The sequence below is a fragment of the Falco rusticolus genome, unplaced genomic scaffold (assembly GCF_015220075.1).
Source record: "Falco rusticolus isolate bFalRus1 unplaced genomic scaffold, bFalRus1.pri scaffold_55_arrow_ctg1, whole genome shotgun sequence".
Lineage (NCBI taxonomy): Eukaryota > Metazoa > Chordata > Aves > Falconiformes > Falconidae > Falco > Falco rusticolus.
The window spans coordinates 38,626-62,504 of NW_023618234.1; the positions used below are offsets into that span (position 1 = coordinate 38,626).

The window sequence follows — 23,879 nt, forward strand, 5'->3', positions numbered from 1 at the left end:
CTTTTTTTTTTTTTTTTTTTTTTTTTATATTTTTTACTTTTCCCGCTTCTCTTCCCTCCCGGCAGACACGGATCAGACCCTGAAGAAGGAAGGTTGATCTCTCAGGACGGCAGCAGCCTGGAAGCCCTGTTGAGGACCGATCCCTTGGAGAACGCGCTCTCCCGGATCCCCGCATCGACGACGACAGCCTGGGCGAGTTCCCCGTCACCAACAGCCGCGCGCGGAAGGTAGCAGGGAGAGGGGGTGGGGGTGGGGGGGCTTCAGCGTCAAAACCCCATTTCCCACCCTCTTCCTCGCCGCGGCGGAAGGATTCGGGATGGATTTGGGGGAGGGGGGGAAAGGGGATGCTGTCGGCTTTGGGGGGGCTGCCGAGAGCGGGAGGGCAGGGTTTGGTGCTCCGCCGCGGTGTGGTGGGGAGGGGGGGTCCCTTCCTCACAGGTCGGTTGGAAACCCCGAATTCCTGGGGGAGGGGATGTGTGCCCCCAAAATCCAGGGGGGTTTGTGCCCCCAAAATCCAGGGGGAGGGGAGTGTGTGCCCCCAAATCCAGGGGGAGGGAGTTTGTGCCCCTAAAATCCAGGGGAGGGGAGTTTGTGCCCCTAAAATCCAGGGGAGGGGTTTGTGACCCCAAAATTCATGGGGAGGGGGTTTGTGACCCCAAAATCCAGGGGGAGGGGAGTTTGTGACCCCAAAATTAAGGGGGAGGGGGGTTTGTGCCCCCAAATTCAGGGGAGGGGAGTGCGTGGCCCCCAAATTTAGGGTGAGGGAGTGCGTGCCCCTAAAATCCAGGGGAGGGGATTTTGCCCCCAAAATTCAGAGGAGGGGGGTTTGTGCCCCCAAAATCCAGGGGGGGGATGTGTGCCCCCAAAATTCATGGGGAGGGGGTTTGTGCCCCTAAAATCCAGGGGAGGGGGGTTTGTGACCCCAAAATTCATGGGGGGGGGGTTTGTGCCCCCAAAATTAAGGGGGAGGGGTTTGTGTCCCCAAAATTCAGAGGGGGAGTTTTGTGCCCCCAAAATTAAGGGGGGGAGTTTTGCCCCCAAAATTCATGGGGAGGGGAGTTTGTGCCCCCAAAATTCAGGGAGGGGAGTTTTGTGCCCCCAAAATTCAGGGGGAGGGGAGTTTGTGCCCCCAAAATTCCAGGAGGAGGGGGTTTGTGCCCCTGAACCAGGGGGAGGGGGGTTGTGACCCCAAAATCCAGGGGAGGGGAGTTTTTGCCCCCAAAATTAATGGGGAGGGGTTTTTTTTGTCCCCAAAATCCAGGGGGAGGGGGTTTGTGCCCCCAAAATTAAGGGGGAGGGGGTTTTTTGCGCCCAAAATCCAGGGGCAGCTTTTTTTCCCTTTCTCTCTATGAAATTATTTTTTAAAAATGATTTTTTGCCGCCCCGGGAGCGGGAAGGACGCGCAGCCCTGGGACAACAGGCCCCAGAGGGGAAAACAATTAAATTTTACACCTGAAATTAGAATATTAAGAAAAAAAAAACACACAACCAAAAAACAACCCAGCCCCGCGTTTAGCAAGGTGACAAGTGTTTTAATTTCTTTTTTCCATCAATAAACGTGCGCAGGCTTGTTAGAAATCACCGTAATTAGCGCAGCAAAAGCTTCCGAGCTGGAGTTCAGCCAGGGAAAAGGTGATTTGAACAAATTTAACAAATATTTTAGGATTTTTGTTCACACACGCCCCCCTGATTAAGCCCTGCCTGGGGTGAAAAGGGTTTTACGCGGCCGCTAACGACGCAGGGAGCGGGGAAATTTATTGATGAATTTATTTTCCGTGGGATAAAGGAGCTGGGATCCCCCTTCCCTCCCTGGGCTGGATAATTTTGATATTAAAAAAAAATAATCTGTTTTCCCCTGCCTGGGTGTCTCCACGCCACTTTTGAGCATCATTTCTTTTTTCTTTTTTTTTTTTTTTTTTTTTTTTCCCCCCAAGCCTCGTTTCTTTCCGACTTTTTTTTTCTTGGCCTGGATTACTCTTTCTCCGAGCGCTTCGCACCATCTGGGGGGGGGGGGGGGGTAAAAAAAATTTGGGATCCCCCCTCCCCATTTCCCAAAATTTCCGTATTTTTCCCCGCTGTCCCACGAAGGGATCGGGCGGCTGATGGGTGATCTCGCTCCCCAGTTTTTTCCCTTTTTTTCCCCTCGATTTCCCGAGGGAATCCTGAGGATTCCTCTGCGATCGCCCCCCTCCTCTTTTTCCCAGCGGATTCTGGAGCCGGATGATTTTCTGGATGATTTGGATGATGAAGACTATGAGGAAGATACGCCGAAGCGGCGGGGGAAGGGCAAAGCCAAGGTGAGGGGCAGCCCGCTGGATCCTGGCGGTGTTTTGGGGCAATTCCTGGGAATCAGACACGTTACCGATGCTGAAACACCCCACCCAGGCGATAAACCCAAAATTCGGGAAAATTCGGGATGTGCATCCCTTCCTGGGCAAGACCCAACAAAAAACACCGCCCCCCCCCCGGTGGGGGTGGGGGGTGGGACGCTGCTCGTTAGCGGCTAATAAACGTGAGTTGATCACCAAAATCCTCCGGGATCTCATTGGGGTTCTGCCCCTTCCCCAAGCGGGCAAAAAAAGCCAGTGGATCCCGAGGGATCCAGGTTATCCAGGCAGCGCGGCCGTTTGGGACCGTACCCACCGCGGGGCACTGTTGGATCGCGCTGGGCGCTGCCGGGACCCCCCGCCCCCCCCCCCCCCCCTTCACCCCTCCCCCCCCCCCCCCCCCCCCGGAATTTTTTTGGGGGGTCACCGTTTTCCTTCCAACTTGACCTTTTTCCCCTCGTTTTTCCCCAGGGAAAAGGTGTCGGAGGGGCTCGGAAGAAGCTGGATGCGGCGATTTTGGAAGACCGGGATAAACCCTACGCTTGCGACAGTGAGTTTTGCAAATGTTGTTCAAGCCGCGTGGTTTTGGGGTTGGTTTTTTTTGGATTTTTTTGGGGGGGGGATATCTTTCGGGTTATCCGCTGGGATTTGGGGGTTCAACCTTCCAAAAAAAAAAAAAAAAAAAGGGGAAATTTCCGCATCTGGGGGAGGGTTTTTTTTGGAAGCCCTTGGATTTTTCCGATGGTTGAAGATGGCTGGAGTTTTCCCACCGGGAAAGGAAAAAAATCCCTAAAACATCCCTAAAAATGAGGATAAACCTCTCCCCATCTTGCCAGCACCCCTGCGGAGGGGGAAAACACCCCCATCCCCGTTTTTCCAGTTGGATCTGTAGCCATGGGACTGGTTTGGAAGCCGGCCGTAGCCCCCCCCCCCCCCCCCATCCATCCCTGCCCCTTGTTAACGTGCCTCGTTAAAAGCCGCTTTAATGAGTTTATCGCGTGCGCTGGTCCCGCTCTGCGTAAAAAAATAAATATTTCTCAGCTGCGAGGGCAGGGATTTTATTTCTGAAGCCGTGGCCTGATGCTTCCTCTTCCAGCTGGAGTAAGGGAAGGGAAATAAATTTTAAAAAAATTAAAAAATGAAAAAAAAATGGAATTTTTGAGGGCAAACGGGGCAAAAAAACAGGCAAGGCTTTAAACCAACCTTTCTTCTTTCTTCCTCCTGTCCTGCTAGAGCTGCCACCAGCTTCTCCCCCCCCCCCCCCCCCAAATCCCACCCCCCCTTTCCCAGGAGCTGTGTTTTTCCTCCTTTTTTTTTTTTTTTTTTTATTTTTTTATTTTTTTTATTTTTCCTCGTTTTTTCGAAGAGTCCGCTGGGTGCGTGTGCGTGTGCGTGTGCGTTTTTCTCACGACTCTCTTTCTGTGTTTCAGATAGTTACAAACAAAAGCATACCTTGAAACCTCCCGATCGAGGTAGTCCACTCTCTCTCTGCTTTTTTGATTCCTTCCTGCCTTTTCCTCCTCCCGAAAACGTTAGATGGATCCATAATTTAATTTTTTTTATTTTTTTTTTTTTTTTTTTCGGGGAGGGGAATGGGGAGGGATTGGGGGTGTGGGGGGAGGGGGGGTGGGGTGGCGCGGGGCTGGCCACTGGAGAAGCCAAAGGCCACCGGAGCGACGTCAAAGCCGGCCAGCGGGACTCGCCACCTTCTCTCCAGGTTTCCTGACCCTTTTCCAGCAGGGAAGAGCGGTTGGGGCAGAAGGAAAACAAGGATTAATCCTCCCCTCCCCACCCCACTGGGAAAAAAAACAAAAAACAAAAACCTAAAAAACCCCCAAAAACCGAAAACCCACTGCGTTTCCACCACATCCCATCCCCCCGGTGACGTGCCGCCTTCCTTGGGAGATGCCAGACTTGCCGCTTTTTTTAAAAACCCCCAAAATCAACCCAAACAATTTCTTTTTAGTTTTAAAAAACCCCTCCCCCAACTGCAGGTTGTAGGTGGGATGTCGGCGAGCCGAGCTCGTGGCGGCGCGACTCCTCTTCCTCGTTGGGGAGGAAAAAATTCGATTTGTGTTTAAATATCGACCTCCTGGGGATTTTTTTTTGGGGGGGGGGGGAAACATCGATTTTTGGAGCGGGGGGAGGGGAGAAACGGCCCCTGCCAGCTCCGCGTGGCTGCTCACGGGGCCGACCCCGTCCTGCCCTCGCATGGCTCCGGAAAAATGGAATTTGGTGTAATAAGGTTGTAATTGCTGTTTTTCAGGGTTTTTTTCCCCCTTTTCCAGCCTCTCCGTCCCTGCCGACGCTGGGTGTTACCCCTGGGATGCTGAGCATCCCCCGGGGCACTTGATCCTGGCTGGATTTTGGGGATTTTCCCCCCAAAAGATCGTCAACGCCGGGTGTTATCCCTGGGATCCCGAGCATCCCCCGGGGCGCTTGATCCTTGGGGGTTTTGGGGGATTTTCCCCCAAAAAACAGCCGATGCCGGGTGTTATCCCTGGGATCCCGAGCATCCCCCAGGGCGCTTGATCCTGGGTGGATTTTGGGGGATTTTCCCCCAAAAAAACGGCCAATGCCAGGTGTTATCCCTGGGATCCTGAGCATCCCCCAGAGCGCTTGATCCTTGGGGATTTTGGGGGATTTTCCCCCAAAAAATCGTCAACGCCCGGTGTTATCCCTGGGATGCTGAGCATCCCCGGGGCGCTTGATCCTGGGTGGATTTTGGGGGATTTTCCCCAAAAAAAGCGCCAACACCAGGTGTTACCCCTGGGATGCTGAGCATCCCCCGGGGCACTTGATCCTGGCTGGATTTTGGGGGATTTTCCCCCCAAAAAGCATCGACGCCAGGTGTTATCCCTGGGATGCTGAGCATCCCCCGGAGCGCTTGATCCTTGGGGGATTTTGGGGGATTTTCCCCCAAAAAATCGTCAACGCCGGGTGTTATCCCTGGGATCCCAAGCATCCCCCAGGGCACTTGATCCTTGGGGGATTTTGGGGGATTTTCCCCAAAAAAACGGCCAATGCCGGGTGTTATCCCTGGGATGCTGAGCATCCCCGGGGCGCTTGATCCTGGGTGGATTTTGGGGGATTTTCCCCCAAAAAATCGCCGATGCCAGGTGTTACCCCTGGGATACTGAGCATCCCCCGGGGCACTTGATCCTGGGTGGATTTTGGGGGATTTTCCCCAAAAAAGCGCCGACGCCGGGTGTTATCCCTGGGATCCTGAGCATCCTCCAAGGGCGCTTGATCCTTGGTAGATTTTGGGGGATTTTCCCCCAAAAAAGCGCCAATGCCGGGTGTTACCCCTGGGATGCTGAGCATCCCCCGGGGCACTTGATCCTGGGTGGATTTTGGGGGATTTTCCCCCCAAAAAACGGCCAACGCCGGGTGTTTATCCCTGGGATCCTGAGCATCCCCCGGAGCGCTTGATCCTTGGGGGGTTTGGGGGATTTTCCCCCAAAAAATCGTCAACGCCGGGTGTTATCCCTGGGGGATCCCGAGCATCCCCCAGGGCGCTTGATCCTGGGTGGATTTGTGGGGGATTTTCCCTCAAAAAAGCACCAACGCCGGTGTTATCCCTGGGATGCTGAGCATCCCCCGGGGCACTTGATCCTGGGTGGATTTGGGGGGATTTTCCCCCAAAAAAAGCATCGACGCCAGGTGTTATCCCTGGGATCCTGATCATCCCCCAGGGCGCTTGATCCTGGGTGGATTTTGGGGGATTTTCCCCCCAAAATAAAAAAATCGGTTTTCCCATCGTGCAGGTTGAAATGCGGCGGAATTTTGTCCCACCGCTTTAGGAAATGGATTTTTTGGGTGGGAAATGTGGGGTTTTTCCGACCGGATTTTTGCCCATTGGGATCGACCCCCCCCCCCCCCCCCCCCAGCCTGGTTCTGCTCCCGTTCCCAGGATTTTACGCGCCGGCGGTGTCCGGCCGCGGCGGTGTGGGTCCCTCGCCCGACCGGCTGCACGCGGGATGCGCCGGGAAGGCAGCGATGCTTCCCCGGCTCCGAGCCGGGATGTCCCACCCCTGCCCCAGGTGATTCCCAGCTGCTTTGAATAAATTCCAGGGGTTTGGGTTTTTTTGGTTTTTTTTTTTTAATTTTTTAATTTTTAAAAAATATTATTTTTTAGTATTATTTTCTATTTTATTTTTTCATTTTAAATTATTATAAAGATTTCATGCTAAAGTATTATAAAAATATCAACTTTTTAATCTTACTTTATTATTTAATTTTTTAAATAGTCTTTAAATTATTATACAAACTTTATGCTAAATATTATAAAAGTATTAATTTTAAAATATCAAATCATTAGTATTTTTATTTTATTTTTTATGTTTTTTAAATTATTAAAACTTTATACTAAGAGTATTATTAAAACTATTAACTTTTAAATAGTAATTCCTTGTTGTTACTTATTTTGCTTTTAAATTATAAAAATTTTATACTAAGGATATTATAAAAATAGTGAATTTTTAAATGTTAAATTTTTATTATTGTTTCTATTTTATTTTAAAATATTTTTCAAATTATAAAAATTTTGTACTAAAAATGTTAAAATATACAATTTTTAAATATTCATTTTATCATTATTATTTTTTACATCTCTTTTAAAATTATGAAAATCTACACTAAATAGTATTTAAAATATTAATTTTCAAATATTGACTGTTTTGATTTTAATTTTAAAATTTATATTAAAGATACTAAATTTTAAATATTTTTATTTATTTAAATTTTATACTAAATTTATTTACATTTTATACCAAAATTTTATGCATTGTTTTAAAATATTAGCTCTTATTTCATCTTTAGGTTATTATAAAAATTTAATACCAAAATATAAATAATAATTTAAAAAATATTTTTTTATCATTTTTATTTTATTTTTAATAAAATTCAGTTCGTGAAAATTGTATAGTCACAATGTAAGAATATTGATTTTTTAAATAGTAACTTTTTTTAAATTTTTTTTTTTTTTTTTTTTAAATAAATCTGTTTGGGGGGGGGGGAGGGGCAGCAGCCACCTGTGCCCGGAGCCCGGAACCGGTGGCTGCTGTTTGCCGCGGGGAATTCTCTCCTCCCGCCGGGAACCCGCTGATATTTTTCCCGTTTTTTCCGTAGTTTGCGGGAAACGCTACAAGAACCGGCCGGGCTTGAGCTACCACTACGCCCACTCCCACCTGGCCGAGGAAGAGGGCGACGAGAAGGAGGATTCCCAGCCCCCCACCCCCGTCTCGCAGCGCTCCGAGGAGCAGAAGTGTAAGTGCGACGCCTCCCCCATCCCCGGCCGGGGAAAAAAAAAAAAAAAATTTGGAAAAACGGGAAAAAAATCCCCCAGCGCAGCGCCGGCAGCGCGTCGTGTCCCTCCCCCCGCGCGGCGGCGCACCGCGGGCATCGCCCCCAGCGCTCACGGGCGTCGGGATTTCCTTCCTGGAAGTGGGTTTTTCCCCTCGGCCACACGCGGAAGGAATTTTCCTGGTGCTGATCCTGTCTTTCCCATTTTTTATTTTTTTTTTTATTTTTTTTTTTTTATTTTTTTTTAATTTTTCCAGCCAAAAAAGGACCCGACGGTTTAGCTTTGCCCAACAACTACTGCGACTTCTGCCTGGGAGACTCCAAAATCAACAAGAAGACGGGGCAGCCGGAGGAGCTGGTGTCGTGCTCCGACTGCGGGCGATCAGGTACGGAGGGAAAACCCAACCCCCGCCCCAGCGGCGCCAGAACCTTCCGTGGCGTCTCCGCCCGCCCGGGGGAGCCGGGGATTGGGGTTGGAGCTGGGGGAGAGGTGGGTTCTCCTGCCCGCCCTGCCTGCCTGCCCTGCCTGCCCTGCCCTGCCTGCCTGCCCTGCCTGCCCTGCCCTGCCTGCCCTGCCTGCCCTGCCTGCCTGCCCTGCCTGCCTGCCCTGCCTGCCCTGCCCTGCCTGCCCTGCCTGCCCTTGCCTGCCCTGCCTGCCCTGCCTGCCCTGCCTGCCCTGCCTGCCCTGCCCTGCCTGCCCTGCCCGCCCTGCCCTGCCTGCCCTGCCTGCCCTGCCTGCCCTGCCTGCCCTGCCCTGCCCCTGCCTGCCCGGCCTGCCCTTGCCTGCCCCTGCCCTTGCCTGCCCTGCCCTGCCCTGCCCTGCCCTGCCCTGCCCTGCCTGCCCTGCCAGCCCTGCCTTCCTCCCCTGCCCTGCCTGCCCTGCCTGCCCTGCCTGCCCTGCCCTGCCTGCCCTGCCCTGCCTGCCCTGCCTGTCCTGCCTGTCCCTGCCTGCCCTGCCCTGCCCGCACTGCCTGCCCTGCCTGCCCTGCCTGCCCTGCCTGCTCTGCCTGCCCTGCCTGCCCTGCCTTCCTGCCCTGCCCTGCCTGCCCTGCCTTCCTGCCTTCCTCCCCTGCCCTGCCCTGCCCTGCCTGCCCTGCCTGCCTGCCCTGCCCTGCCTGCCTGCCCTGCCTGCCCTGCCTTCCTGCCCTGCCTGCCTGCCCTGCCTGCCCTGCCCTGCCTGCCCTGCCTGCCCTGCCTGCCCTGCCAGCCCTGCCTTCCTCCCCTGCCCTGCCTGCCCTGCCTGCCCTGCCCTGCCTGCCCTGCCTGCCCTGCCTGCTCTGCCTGCCCTGCCCTGCCTGCCCTGCCTGCCCTGCCTTCCTGCCCTGCCCTGCCTGCCCTGCCTTCCTGCCTTCCTCCCCTGCCCGCCCTGCCTGCCCTGCCTGCCCTGCCTTCCTGCCTTCCTCCCCTGCCCACCCTGCCCGCCCTGCCTGCCTGCCCTGCCTGCCCTGCCCTGCCTGCCCTGCCCTGCCTTCCTGCCTGCCCTGCCTGCCTGCCCTGCCTGCCTGCCCTGCCCTGCCTGCTCTGCCTGCCTGCCCTGCCCTGCCTGCCTGCCCTCCCTGCCTGCCCTGCCTTCCTGCCCTGCCTGCTCTGCCTGCCTGCCCTGCCCTGCCCTGCCCTGCCCTGCCCTGCCTGCCCTGCCAGCCCTGCCTGCCCTGCCTGCCAGCCCTGCCTGCCCTGCCTGCCTGCCCTGCCCTGCCCTGCCTGCCCTGCCTGCCTTGCCCTCTTCCCCTGCCTGCCTTGCCCTCTTCCCCTGCCTGCCCTGCCTGCCCTGCCTGCCCTGCCAGCCCTGCCTGCCCTGCCTGCCCTGCCTGCCCTGCCTGCTCTGCCTGCCCTGCCCTGCCTGCCCTGCCTGCCCTGCCTTCCTGCCCTGCCCTGCCTGCCCTGCCTTCCTGCCTTCCTCCCCTGCCCCGCCCTGCCTGCCCTGCCTGCCCTGCCTTCCTGCCTTCCTCCCCTGCCCACCCTGCCCGCCCTGCCTGCCCTGCCTGCCCTGCCTGCCTGCCCTGCCCTGCCTGCCCTGCCCTGCCTTCCTGCCTGCCCTGCCTGCCTGCCCTGCCTGCCTGCCCTGCCCTGCCTGCTCTGCCTGCCTGCCCTGCCCTGCCTGCCTGCCCTCCCTGCCTGCCCTGCCTTCCTGCCCTGCCTGCTCTGCCTGCCTGCCCTGCCCTGCCCTGCCCTGCCCTGCCCTGCCTGCCCTGCCTGCCAGCCCTGCCTGCCCTGCCTGCCTGCCCTGCCCTGCCCTGCCTGCCCTGCCTGCCTTGCCCTCTTCCCCTGCCTGCCTTGCCCTCTTCCCCTGCCTGCCCTGCCTGCCCTGCCTGCCCTGCCAGCCCTGCCTGCCCTGCCAGCCCTGCCTGCCCTGCCTGCCCTGCCTGCCCTGCCCTGCCTTCCTGCCCTGCCTGCCCTGCCTGCCCTGCCTTCCTGCCCGCCCTGCCTGCCTGCCCTGCCTGCCCTGCCTGCCCTGCCTTCCTCCCCTGCCTGCCTGCCCTGCCCTGCCTGCCTGCCTTCCTCCCCTGCCTGCCCTGCCTGCCCTGCCTGCCCTGCCTTCCTGCCCTGCCTGCCTGCCCTGCCTGCCTGCCCTGCCTGCCCTGCCCGCCCTGCCCTCACCGCTGTCCTGCCCGCTCCGCAGGGCACCCCTCCTGCCTGCAGTTCACCCCGGTGATGATGGCGGCCGTCAAGACGTACCGCTGGCAGTGCATCGAGTGCAAGTGCTGCAACATCTGCGGCACCTCCGAGAACGACGTGAGTGACCCCGGGGCCCTGGCGCCCCCCCACAGGCCGGGGGGTGCGGCAGAGCGTTTTTGGGGGGAAATCGTCATATTTTAATAACCGGTGGGAGACACAGAGGCTTTCGGGGGGAAACGTTTGGAATTTTAACAGTTTGTAGGACACGGGAGAGGATTTGGGGGGGAAATTTTTGGAATTTAACAGGTTGTAGGATGCAGGAGAAAATTGGGGGGGGAAATCTTTGGAATTTTAACAATTTGTAGGACACCAGAGAGTCTTTTTGGGGGAAATCTTTGGAATTTTAACAGTTTGTAGGACACAGGGGAGGTTTTTTGGGGGAAATCTTTGGACTTTTAACGGTCTGTGAGACACCAGAGAGTTTTTTTTCGGGGGAAATCTTTGGGATTTAACAATCTGTGAGACACCAGAGAGGTTTTTGGGGGGAAATCTTTGGAATTTAATAATGTGTGAGACACCAGAGAGGTTTTTGGGGGGAAATCTTTGGAATTTAACAATCTGTGAGACACCAGAGAGGTTTTTTGGGGGAAATCTTTGGAATTTTAACAATCTGTGAGACACCAGAGAGGTTTTTTGGGGGAAATCTTTGGAATTTAACAATCTGTGAGACACCAGAGAGTCTTTTTGGGGGAAATCTTTGGAATTTAACAATCTGTGAGACACCAGAGAGGTTTTTTGCGGGAAATCTTTGGAATTTAACAATCTGTGAGACACCAGAGAGGTTTTTTGGGGGAAATCTTTGGAATTTAATAATGTGTGAGACACAGAGAGGTTTTGGGGGGAATCTTTGGAATTTTAACAGTTTGTAGGACACAGGGGAGGTTTTTTGGGGGAAATCTTTGGACTTTTAACGGTCTGTGAGACATCAGAGAGTTTTTTTTGGGGGGAAATCTTTGGGATTTAACAATCTGTGAGACACCAGAGAGGCTTTTTGGGGGGAAATCTTTGGATTTTAACAGTTTGTGGGACACAGGGGAGGTTCTTCTGGGGAAAATCTTTGGACTTTTAATGGTCTGTGAGACACCAGAGAGTCTTTTTGGGGGAAAATCTTTGGGATTTAAGTCTGTAAGACACAGGAGAGGTTCTTTTGGGGAAAATCTTTGGGGTTTAACAGTCTGTGAGACACCAGAGAGGCTTTTTGGGGGAAATTTTTGGACTTTAAACAGCCTGTGGGGCACTGGAGAGTCTTTCTGGGGAGAAATCTTTGGGTTTTAACAGTCTGTAGGACACAGAAGAGTTTTTTTGGGTGGAATCTTTGGGATTTAACAGTCTGTGGGACACCGGAGAGGCGTTTTGGGGGAAAACTTTGGGCTTTAATAGTCTGTCGAACGCGGCAAAATCTTTTTTTTTGGGGGGGGGGGGTGGAACTTTATGCTTTTGGTAGTCCGGAGGGCACGGCGATGTCTTCTGGTCGCTCCACTGGAGCTTGGAGGACACCAGAGAGGGACCTTCGTCCCCTCCCCCACTCCGGTCCCCTCCCCCCTTGTCCTTAAGCCAAGGCCACGTTGAATCATCCGAATTTTTCCCCCCCACCCCCTCGACACAGGACCAGCTGCTCTTCTGCGACGACTGCGACCGCGGCTACCACATGTACTGCCTGACCCCCCCCATGTCGGAGCCCCCCGAAGGTGAGTGCCGCCCTCCCCCTCCTCACATGAGCCAAAACAAGCAGAATTCAGCCCAAAAAAATATTTCCCCACCGTGTGGCCCCCCCTCCCCCTTTCTGCCCATGGTTTTGGGGGCAGTCGTGGGTTTGGCACGTCGTGATCGTTCTGGCTCTTCCCTGATTATTCTCCCAAGTGGGGGAAAAATATTTTTCCTGCCCCAAAATCCATCCCTGACGCCCCAAAATCCATCCCTGACGCCCCAAAATCCATCCCTGACGCCCCAAAATGATTCTGGAGCAGCTGGAAAAGCCGGGAGGGATTGCTCTTCTTCTTCCTCTTCCTCCCACCTCGTCTTGTGCTGTCTCGAAGCAAAAAAAAAATAATAAATATAATAGAAAAAATAAAAATAAAAAAAAAAAACCCCCGAAATCTCAATCGCGCCTCGCAGCTGGCTCGTTATCCCAGCGGTTAATTACCAACCCTTCTCCTGGCCACCTTGGCTTGAAGGTTAACGAGGAAGAGGAAGGCTTAAGGGTTCACAGCCTTGTAAATCACCCCCCCCACCCCCACCCCCGTGATCCCCTCCGTGTAATTAGGAAGCCCTGACCCTTAACGAAGCCCTAACGAGGGCGAAACCGGGTCACCCACGTGTCCTTCTCTCCACAGGGAGCTGGAGCTGCCACTTGTGTCTGGATCTGCTGAAGGAAAAAGCCTCCATCTACCAGAACCAGAACAATTCCTGATCCCGCTCCGACGGGACGGGCTCCCCGGTGCCCTCGTTCCACGCGTTCCCCTCCCCCCACTTTCATTTTTCCGGTTTTTTTTGTTTCTTTTTTTTTTTTTTAAACCCTTCCTCTTTATTTTTTTTTTTTTTGGTTGATTTGGGGTTTGGTTGGTTGGGTTTTTTTGGGTGTTTTTTTTTTTTTTGATTGATTTGGGGTTGGTTTGGGGTTTTTTTCTTTTTTTTTTTTTTTTTTTTTTAATCGCTTCGGGAGGGGATGTCGGGGTTGATTTTATTATTTTTTTTCTTTGGCCGCACGAAGGTTTCTCCCCCTGCCAGGATGAGGTGACGCTGATGTCCCCACCCCACGGAGTGGATTTTTTTTTTTGGGGGGGGGGGGACGACGACGACGGGACACTGCAGCATCCCCTGGGGACCTCATCCCTCTACCCAGGGGACACGGACGGGACAAGGCTGCACTTTCCCATCACCATTTTCTCGGGTTTTCACCCAAAACAAGGCGCCCAAATCCACTCCGCCGCCTCCCCGGCATCACGGCGTGCCAAAAAAAATTTTGCAATTTTCCTCCTTTTCTTGGGGAAAATTCAAACCCCTGCGCCAGCCGGGGTTGCGCTTTTGAGGCTTTTTTGTTAATTTCTTGAGGTTTGGGGCGGGGGGGGCGGGGGGGAGGTCAGATTTATGTTTTTCTGGTTTTATTTTTAGTTCCTTTTTTTTCTCTCTGTTTTTATCGTTTTGCCCCGCCGTCTCTCCCGCCTCGGAGGATGCTCCCCACAGCCCGTGCCCATCCCCTCCCCCGCCCAGACGAGGCCTTACACCCTGCCATCCTCCTCCGGCTGGCACAAAATGGGGCAAAATCCCTCCATTTTGGGGTTCCCCCCCCCCCCCCCCCCTCCCCCCGCCACCCCAGCTGGCGCAAAACAGGGCAAAATCCCCCCCTTTTGGGGTTTTCCTTTGTTCTCACGGGGCGCGGAGGGAGAAACGCTTCGCCCCGTCCCCTCCCCCAGCCTGTCACGGTCGCACAGGGTTTGTTTTGGGGTTGGGGGGGGGGGGGGGGGGGATATTTTGGGGGGAGGGGGTGGAAAGCTGCTTTCACCCCCAAAATGCCGCTGATGAGGAGAGGCGGGAGATGCCACTGTTTGGGGCTCTCTGGGGACACCCCCGTATCCCCGTGGTCCCCACCCCCCCCCCCAAGGGTCCCGTTGACTGAATGTGCCTGTTTTTTCTAAAAATCAACTTAAAAACCTACCTCCGAACCCCCCCTCCCCGCCACCCCCCACCCCCCACCCCCGTTTCACCTCCCAGAACCCCCCGAAAGAGAGGAGCCAACCGGGACGGCGGCAGAGCAGCCCCGAAACCGGCCCCGTGAGCGAAAAAATGGCCCGAAAATGAACGAAATGGCCCCAAAAATGACAGAAATGGCCAAAAAAATGAACTAAATGGCCCAAAAATGGCTGAAAGAGTCCCCAAAATGGTTGAAATGGGCCCAAAAATGATTGAAATGGTCCCCAAAAATGATTGAAATGGCCCCAAAAATGATTGAAATGGGCCCAAAAATGATTGAAATGGTCCCCAAAATGATTGAAATGGTCCCAAAATGATTGAAATGGTCCCCAAAATGATTGAAATGGCCCCAAAAATGATTGAAATGGCCCCAAAAATGATTGAAATGGTCCCCAAAATGATTGAAATGGTCCCCAAAAATGATTGAAATGGCCCCAAAAATGATTGAAATGGGCCCAAAAATGATTGAAATTGTCCCCAAAAATGATTGAAATGGTCCCAAAATGATTGAAATGGTCCCCAAAATGATTGAAATGGCCCCAAAAATGATTGAAATGGGCCCCAAAATGATTGAAATGGCCCCAAAAATGATTGAAATGGGCCCCAAAATGATTGAAATGGGCCCAAAAATGATTGAAATGGGCCCAAAAATGATTGAAATGGTCCCCAAAAATGATTGAAATGGTCCCAAAATGATTGAAATGGTCCCCAAAATGATTGAAATGGTCCCCAAAATGATTGAAATGGTCCCCAAAATGATTGAAATGGCCCCAAAAATGATTGAAATGGTCCCCAAAATGATTGAAATGGTCCCCAAAATGATTGAAATGGGCCCCAAAAATGATTGAAATGGGCCCAAAAATGATTGAAATGGTCCCCAAAATGATTGAAATGGCCCCAAAAATGATTGAAATGGCCCCAAAAATGATTGAAATGGCCCCAAAAATGATTGAAATGGTCCCCAAAAATGATTGAAATGGTCCCTAAAATGATTGAAATGGCCCCAAAAATGATTGAAATGGTCCCCAAAAATGATTGAAATGGTCCCTAAAATGATTGAAATGGGCCCAAAAATGATTGAAATGGTCCCCAAAATGATTGAAATGGCCCCAAAAATGATTGAAATGGGCCCAAAAATGATTGAAATGGGCCCAAAAATGATTGAAATGGCCCCTAAAATGATTGAAATGGCCCCAAAATGATTGAAATGGCCCCAAAAATGATTGAAATGGCCCCAAAAATGATTGAAATGGTCCCCAAAAATGATTGAAATGGTCCCTAAAATGATTGAAATGGGCCCTAAAATGATTGAAATGGCCCCAAAAATGATTGAAATGGTCCCCAAAAATGATTGAAATGGTCCCTAAAATGATTGAAATGGCCCCAAAAATGATTGAAATGGTCCCCAAAATGATTGAAATGGTCCCCAAAAATGATTGTAGTGGGCCCAAAAATGATTGAAATGGTCCCCAAAATGATTGAAATGGTCCCCAAAAATGATTGAAATGGTCCCCAAAATGATTGAAATGGGCCCCAAAAATGATTGAAATGGGCCCCAAAATGATTGAAATGGCCCCAAAAATGATTGAAATGGCCCCCAAAATGATTGAAATGGTCCCCAAAATGATTGAAATGGGCCCCAAAAATGATTGAAATGGGCCCAAAAATGATTGAAATGGTCCCCAAAATGATTGAAATGGCCCCAAAAATGATTGAAATGGCCCCAAAAATGATTGAAATGGTCCCCAAAATGATTGAAATGGCCCCAAAAATGATTGAAATGGTCCCCAAAATGATTGAAATGGGCCCCAAAATGATTGAAATGGCCCCAAAAATGATTGAAATGGCCCCAAAAATGATTGAAATGGTCCCCAAAAATGATTGAAATGGTCCCTAAAATGATTGAAATGGGCCCAAAAATGATTGAAATGGCCCCCAAAATGATTGAAATGGTCCCCAAAAATGATTGAAATGGTCCCTAAAATGATTGAAATGGCCCCAAAAATGATTGAAATGGTCCCCAAAATGATTGAAATGGTCCCCAAAAATGATTGTAGTGGGCCCAAAAATGATTGAAATGGTCCCCAAAATGATTGAAATGGTCCCCAAAAATGATTGAAATGGGCCCAAAAATGATTGAAATGGTCCCCCAAAATGATTGAAATGGCCCCAAAAATGATTGAAATGGGCCCAAAAATGATTGAAATGGGCCCAAAAATGATTGAAATGGCCCCAAAAATGATTGAAATGGCCCCCAAAATGATTGAAATGGTCCCCAAAAATGATTGAAATGGTCCCTAAAATGATTGAAATGGCCCCAAAAATGATTGAAATGGTCCCCAAAATGATTGAAATGGTCCCCAAAAATGATTGTAGTGGGCCCAAAAATGATTGAAATGGTCCCCAAAATGATTGAAATGGTCCCCAAAAATGATTGAAATGGTCCCCAAAATGATTGAAATGGGCCCAAAAATGATTGAAATGGTCCCCAAAATGATTGAAATGGCCCCAAAAATGATTGAAATGGGCCCCAAAAATGATTGAAATGGGCCCCAAAATGATTGAAATGGCCCCAAAAATGATTGAAATGGCCCCCAAAATGATTGAAATGGTCCCCAAAATGATTGAAATGGGCCCCAAAAATGATTGAAATGGGCCCAAAAATGATTGAAATGGTCCCCAAAATGATTGAAATGGCCCCAAAAATGATTGAAATGGCCCCAAAAATGATTGAAATGGTCCCCAAAATGATTGAAATGGCCCCAAAAATGATTGAAATGGTCCCCAAAATGATTGAAATGGGCCCAAAAATGATTGAAATGGGCCCAAAAATGATTGAAATGGCCCCCAAAATGATTGAAATGGCCCCAAAAATGATTGAAATGGGCCCAAAAATGATTGAAATGGCCCCAAAAATGATTGAAATGGTCCCCAAAAATGATTGAAATGGTCCCTAAAATGATTGAAATGGCCCCAAAAATGATTGAAATGGTCCCCAAAAATGATTGAAATGGTCCCTAAAATGATTGAAATGGCCCCAAAAATGATTGAAATGGTCCCCAAAATGATTGAAATGGCCCCAAAAATGATTGAAATGGGCCCAAAAATGATTGAAATGGGCCCAAAAATGATTGAAATGGGCCCAAAAATGATTGAAATGGCCCCAAAAATGATTGAAATGGCCCCCAAAATGATTGAAATGGCCCCAAAAATGATTGAAATGGTCCCCAAAAATGATTGAAATGGTCCCTAAAATGATTGAAATGGGCCCAAAAATGATTGAAATGGCCCCCAAAATGATTGAAATGGCCCCAAAAATGATTGAAATGGTCCCCAAAAATGATTGAAATGGTCCCTAAAATGATTGAAATGGGCCCTAAAATGATTGAAATGGCCCCAAAAATGATTGAAATGGTCCCCAAAAATGATTGAAATGGTCCCTAAAATGATTGAAATGGCCCCAAAAATGATTGAAATGGTCCCCAAAATGATTGAAATGGTCCCCAAAAATGATTGTAGTGGGCCCAAAAATGATTGAAATGGTCCCCAAAATGATTGAAATGGTCCCCAAAAATGATTGAAATGGTCCCCAAAATGATTGAAATGGGCCCCAAAAATGATTGAAATGGGCCCCAAAATGATTGAAATGGCCCCAAAAATGATTGAAATGGCCCCCAAAATGATTGAAATGGTCCCCAAAATGATTGAAATGGCCCCAAAATGATTGGAATGGTCCCAAAAATGATTGAAATGGCCAAAAAAAATGACTGAAACGAACAAAAAATTAAATGGCTAAAAAAAAAAAATGACTGGAATGGCCTGAAAAATTAATGAAATGGCAAAAAAATGTTTGAAATGGCCCAAAAAATGACTGAAATGGCTCAAAAATTGACCAAAATGGCCAAAAAAAATTATTGGAATGGCCCAAAAGATGATGGAAACGGCCTAAAAAATTACCAGAATGGCTCAAAGAAGTATTGAAATGTCTAAAAAATGATGGAAATGGCCCCCCAAAATGGCCAAAATGGCCTGAAAAATTAACGAAGTGGCCCCAAAATGACTGAAATGGCTCAGAAAATGGTTGAAATGGCCAAAAAAGCAAATAAAATGGCCTAAAAAATTATTAAAGTGGCCTAAAAAATGAACAAAGTGGCCCAAAAATTGATTGAAATGGCCAAAAAATGGTTGAAAAGGCCCCAAAAATGAGCAAATGCCCCCCCTCCAAATGATTGAAAAGGCCCCAAAAATGATTGAAAAGGCCCCAAAAATGATTGGAAAGGCCCGAAAATGATTGGAAAGGCCCAAAAATGATTGAAAAGGCCCAAAAATGATTGAAAAGGCCCCAAAAATGATTGGAAAGGCCCAAAAATGATTGAAAAGGCCCAAAAATGATTGAAATGGCCCAAAAATTATTGAAAAGGCCCCAAAAGTTACCAAAATGGCCAGAAAATGATTGAAAAGGCCCCAAGATGATTGGAAATGCCCAAAAATGATCGAAAAGGCCCAAAAAATGACCAAAACGACCCCCAGAAATGACCAAAAAAGGATTGAAAAGGCCCCAAAAATGACAGAAATGGCCCCAACTGGCCAACCCAGCCCCAAATTAACCAAAACCGCTCAAAATTGCCCCAATCCCCCAGCCCGCGGCTCTGGGTGACGCGGCGGCTCCAGCCTGACGGTTCCTCCCCCCCTGTGCGCGGTTTGGGTGGAAACGCGGCCGGTTTGGTTAAAAATGGGCGAGTTTCCCCAGTTTCCTTGCCCGGGGTGGGGGTGTGGTGCCGAAAGGTCCCAAAACGGGCGGGTTTCACCCCAATTTCCCCGGCAAAGCTTCACGGTTGTGTCTTATCCGGAAAAACCACAAATGACACCAAAATGGCTTTTTTTTTCATAATAAAATGGCTAAAAACTACTAGAAATGGTGAAAAATGACTAAAAAATGGTGAAAATCACTAAAAACGGCGGGAAACGCGGTGGTGTGGAAGTGAGGGTGTTTTGGGGTAAAAACGGGGTTGGGGCAAGGGGAGGGCTGGGTTTTGGGGTAAAAAATGGATATTTAGGGGCTGGGATGTGGCTTCTCCGAGGGCTGATATGAAGGTTGTGCCACCCTGTTTTTTGGGATAAAAAATGGATTTTTAGGGGCTGGGATGTGGTTTCTCTGAGGGCTGATACGAAGGTTGTGCCACCGTTTTTGGGGTAAAAAATGGATATTTAGGGGCTGGGATGTGGCTTCTCCGAGGGCTGATATGAAGGTTGTGCCACCCTGTTTTTTGGGATAAAAAATGGATTTTTAGGGGCTGGGATGTGGTTTCTCTGAGGGCTGATACGAAGGTTGTGCCACCGTTTTTTGGGGTAAAAAATGGATATTTAGGGGCTGGGATGTGGCTTCTCCGAGGGCTGATATGAAGGTTGTGCCACCCTGTTTTTTGGGATAAAAAATGGATTTTTAGGGGCTGGGATGTGGTTTCTCTGAGGGCTGATACGAAGGTTGTGCCACCGTTTTTTGGGGTAAAAAATGGATATTTAGGGGCTGAGATGTGGCTTCTCCGAGGGCTGGTATGAAGGTTGTGCCACCGTTTTTTGGGGTAAAAACCGGATGTTTAGGGGCTGGGATGTGGCTTCTCTGAGGGCTGATATGAAGGTTGTGCCACCCTGTATTTTGGGGTGAATAAAGCCAGTTTAGGGGCTGGGATGTGGCTTCTCTGAGGGCTGATATGAAGGTTGTGGCACCGTTTTTTGGGGTAAAAAATGGATATTTAGGGGATGGGACGTGGCTTCTCCGAGGGCTGATAAAAAGGTTGTGCCACCCTGTTTTTTGGGGTAAAAACCGGATGTTTAGGGGCTGGGATGTGGCTTCTCTGAGGGCTGATACTAAGGTTGTGCCACCCTGTTTTTGGGGGTAAAAAATGGATATTTAGGGGCTGGGATGTGGCTTCTCCGAGGGCTGATATGAAGGTTGTGCCACCCTGTTTTTTGGGGTAAAAAATGGATATTTAGGGACTGGGATGTGGCTTCTCCGAGGGCTGATATGAAGGTTGTGCCACCGTTTTTTGGGATAAAAAATGGATTTTTTAGGGGCTGGGATGTGGCTTCTCCGAGGGCTGATATAAAGGTTGTGGCACCGTTTTTTGGGGTGAATAAAGCCAATTTAAGGGCTGGGATGTGTCTTCTCTGAGGGCTGATCTGAAGGTTGTGCCACCCTGTTTTTTGGGGGTAAAAAATGGATTTTTAGGGGCTGCGATGTGGCTTCTTCGAGGGCTGATAGTGGGTTTGGGCCACCCTGTTTTTGGGGGTAAAAAATGGATATTTAGGGGCTGAGATGTGGCTTCTCTGAGGGCTGATATGAAGGTTGTGCCACCGTTTTTTGGGGTAAAAACCGGATGTTTAGGGGCTGGGATGTGGCTTCTCCGAGGGCTGATATGAAGGTTGTGCCACCTTGGTGTTTGGGGTAAAAACTGGATATTTAGGGGCTGGGATGTGGCTTCTCTGAGGGCTGATATGAAGGTTGTGCCACCCTGTATTTTGGGGTGAATAAAGCCAGTTTAGGGGCTGGGATGTGTCTTCTCTGAGGGCTGATATAAAGGTTGTGCCACCGTTTTTTGGGGTAAAAAATGGATGTTTAGGGGCTGGGATGTGGCTTCTCTGAGGACTGATACGAAGTTTGTGCCACCATTTTTGGGGTAAAAAATGGATATTTAGGGGCTGAGATGTGGCTTCTCCGAGGGCTGATATGAAGGTTGTGCCACCCTGTTTTTTGGGGGTAAAAAATGGATTTTTAGGGGCTGCGATGTGGCTTCTCTGAGGGCTGATACGAAGGTTGTGCCACCGTTTTTTGGGGTAAAAAATGGATATTTAGGGGCTGGGATGTGGCTTCTCCGAGGGCTGATATGAAGGTTGTGCCACCCTGTTTTTTGGGATAAAAAATGGATTTTTAGGGGCTGGGATGTGGTTTCTCTGAGGGCTGATACGAAGGTTGTGGCACCGTTTTTTGGGGTAAAAAATGGATATTTAGGGGCTGAGATGTGGCTTCTCCGAGGGCTGGTATGAAGGTTGTGCCACCGTTTTTTGGGGTAAAAAATGGATATTTAGGGGCTGGGATGTGGCTTCTCTGAGGGCTGATATGAAGGTTGTGCCACCCTGTATTTTGGGGTGAATAAAGCCAATTTAGGGGCTGGGATGTGGCTTCTCTGATGGCTGATATGAAGTTTGTGCCACCTTGGTTTTTGGGGTAAAAAATGGATATTTAGGGGATGGGACGTGGCTTCTCCGAGGGCTGATAAAAAGGTTGTGCCACCCTGTTTTTTGGGGTAAAAACCGGATGTTTAGGGGCTGGGATGTGGCTTCTCCGAGGGCTGATATTAAGGTTGTGCCACCTTGGTGTTTGGGGTAAAAAATGGATATTTAGGGGCTGGGATGTGGCTTCTCTGAGGGCTGATATGAAGGTTGTGCCACCCTGTATTTTGGGGTGAATAAAGCCAGTTTAGGGGCTGGGATGTGGCTTCTCTGAGGGCTGATATGAAGGTTGTGGCACCGTTTTTTGGGGTAAAAAATGGATATTTAGGGACTGGGATGTGGCTTCTCTGAGGGCTGATCTGAAGGTTGTGCCACCCTGTATTTTGGGGGTAAAAAATGGATTTTTAGGGGCTGCGATGTGGCTTCTTCGAGGGCTGATAGTGGGTTTGGGCCACCCTGTTTTTGGGGGTAAAAAATGGATATTTAGGGGATGGGATGTGGATTCTCTGAGGGCTGATATGAAGGTTGTGCACCCTGTATTTTGGGGTGAATAAAGCCAATTTAGGGGCTAGGATGTGGCTTCTCCGAGGGCTGATATGAAGGTTGTGCCACCGTTTTTTGGGATAAAAAATGGATTTTTTAGGGGCTGGGATGTGTCTTCTCTGAGGGCTGATATGAAGGTTGTGCCACCCTGTTTTTTGGGATTAAAAATGGATATTTAGGGGCTGGGATGTGGCTTCTCTGAGGGCTGATATGAAGGTTGTGCCACCCTGTATTTTGGGGTGAATAAAGCCAATTTAGGGGTTGGGATGTGGCTTCTCCGAGGGCTGATATAAAGTTTGTGCCACCCTGTTTTTGGGGGTAAAAAACAGATGTTTAGGAGCTGGGATGTGGGTTCTCTGAGGGCTGATATGAAGTTTGTGCCACCGTTTTTTGGGGTAAAAAATGGATATTCTGGGCTGGGATGTGGCTTCTCTGAGGACTGATATGAAGGTTGTGCCACCCTTTATTTTGGGGTGAATAAAGCCAATTTAGGGGCTGGGATGTGGCTTCTCCGAGGGCTGATATGAAGTTTGTGCCACCTTGGTTTTTGGGGTAAAAAATGGATTTTTAGGGGCTGGGATGTGGCTTCTCCGAGGGCTGATATGAAGGTTGTGCCACCGTTTTTTGGGATAAAAAATGGATATTTAGGGGCTGGGATGTGGCTTCTCTGAGGGCTGATACGAAGGTTGTGCCACCGTTTTTTGGGGTAAAAAATGGATATTTAGGGGCTGGGATGTGGCTTCTCCGAGGGCTGATATGAAGGTTGTGCCACCCTGTTTTTTGGGATAAAAAATGGATTTTTAGGGGCTGGGATGTGGTTTCTCTGAGGGCTGATACGAAGGTTGTGGCACCGTTTTTTGGGGTAAAAAATGGATATTTAGGGGCTGAGATGTGGCTTCTCCGAGGGCTGGTATGAAGGTTGTGCCACCGTTTTTGGGGTAAAAAATGGATATTTAGGGGCTGGGATGTGGCTTCTCCGAGGGCTGATATAAAGGTTGTGGCACTGTTTTTTGGGGTGAATAAATCCAATTTAAGGGCTGGGATGTGTCTTCTCTGAGGGCTGATATGAAGGTTGTGCCACCATTTTTTGGGGTAAAAACCAGATGTTTAGGGGCTGGGATGTGGCTTCTCTGAGGGCTGATATGAAGGTTGTGCCACCCTGTTTTTTGGGGGTAAAAAATGGATTTTTAGGGGCTGCGATGTGGCTTCTTCAAGGGCTGATAGTGGGTTTGGGCCACCCTGTTTTTGGGTAAAAAATGGATTTTTAGGGGCTGGGATGTGGATTCTTCAAGGGCTGATATGATGGTTATGCTACCCTTTATTTTGGGGTAAAAAATGGATTTTTAGGGGCTGGGATGTGGCTTCTCCGAGGGCTGATAGTGCGGTTGGGCCACCCTGTTTTTTTGGGGTAAAATCTGCCCCCTTAGGGGCTTTCCCCCACCCCCCCTCCCCCGCTGACCCCTTGTTGACACGAGAATTAATCCCTTTTTCGGATTTATTTTGCAGCTAAATCGCCCGAATTAGGGCAAAGGCCAAAGCTTGAGAGCCAGGACCCAGGCAGCCGGGTAATATAATGAGGAAATTAATAAATTAATAAATTAATCCTCGTTAGTCCCTTTCGGGGGGGTCGGGGGGGTCGGGGGGGGGGGACCCCCACCACCTGGGTCCCCTGGGGGGGTGGTGGGGGGTGGGGGAGGGCAGCTGTTGGTATCAAACATCGATGTTGCGATCAGGTTTTATTTAGATTAAATAAATAGCGTCCAGGGGTGGGGGTGGGGGTGGGTCAACCTGGGGGGGGGTGGGGGGTGGGGGGGGATGTCCTGACCCCCGTCCCCACCAGCCTGGTGGGATCCAGGTGTCCCCAGTGCCCGTCTTCTTCCCTCTCAGACGCCGTCCTTGGTCTTGGTGGTGCTCAGAGGGATGGTGACCTCCTCGTCCTTGAGGTGACCCGCGCTGGGGGGGAGGAGAAACACCAAAACCTTTGTCCTTCCAACCCCCAACCTTCATCCCTTCCCCCACCTTCATCCCTTCCCACCACAAACCTTCATCCCTTCCCCCAACCTTCATCCCTTCCCACCACAAACCTTCATCCCTTCCCCCACCTTCATC

The 23,879-nt window shown here is 50.2% G+C and overlaps 1 protein-coding gene and 2 long non-coding RNA genes across 3 annotated transcripts in view; all 3 read left to right on the plus strand.

Annotated features, from left to right (window-relative positions):
* LOC119142131 (zinc finger protein ubi-d4-like) overlaps positions 1-12,834 on the plus strand; it is a 31,281-nt gene extending 18,447 nt beyond the window's left edge. Inside the window, 9 exon segments of the mRNA XM_037374854.1 lie at positions 106-227; positions 2,205-2,297; positions 2,799-2,877; positions 3,758-3,799; positions 7,458-7,595; positions 7,889-8,017; positions 10,252-10,364; positions 11,914-11,995; positions 12,641-12,834. Of these exon segments, the coding sequence (XP_037230751.1) occupies positions 106-227; positions 2,205-2,297; positions 2,799-2,877; positions 3,758-3,799; positions 7,458-7,595; positions 7,889-8,017; positions 10,252-10,364; positions 11,914-11,995; positions 12,641-12,717 (875 nt within the window). The 3' untranslated portion in view covers positions 12,718-12,834.
* On the plus strand, positions 10,381-10,843 carry LOC119142136. The gene is made up of 2 exons (XR_005102168.1): positions 10,381-10,727; positions 10,782-10,843. It is a non-coding gene; the product is annotated as an uncharacterized LOC119142136 (long non-coding RNA).
* A 4,794-nt stretch (positions 12,835-17,628) lies between the features above and the next one.
* Positions 17,629-18,906, plus strand: LOC119142140. Its single transcript, XR_005102170.1, has 2 exons — positions 17,629-17,729; positions 18,459-18,906. It is a non-coding gene; the product is annotated as an uncharacterized LOC119142140 (long non-coding RNA).
* The last annotated feature ends 4,973 nt before the right edge of the window (positions 18,907-23,879 follow it).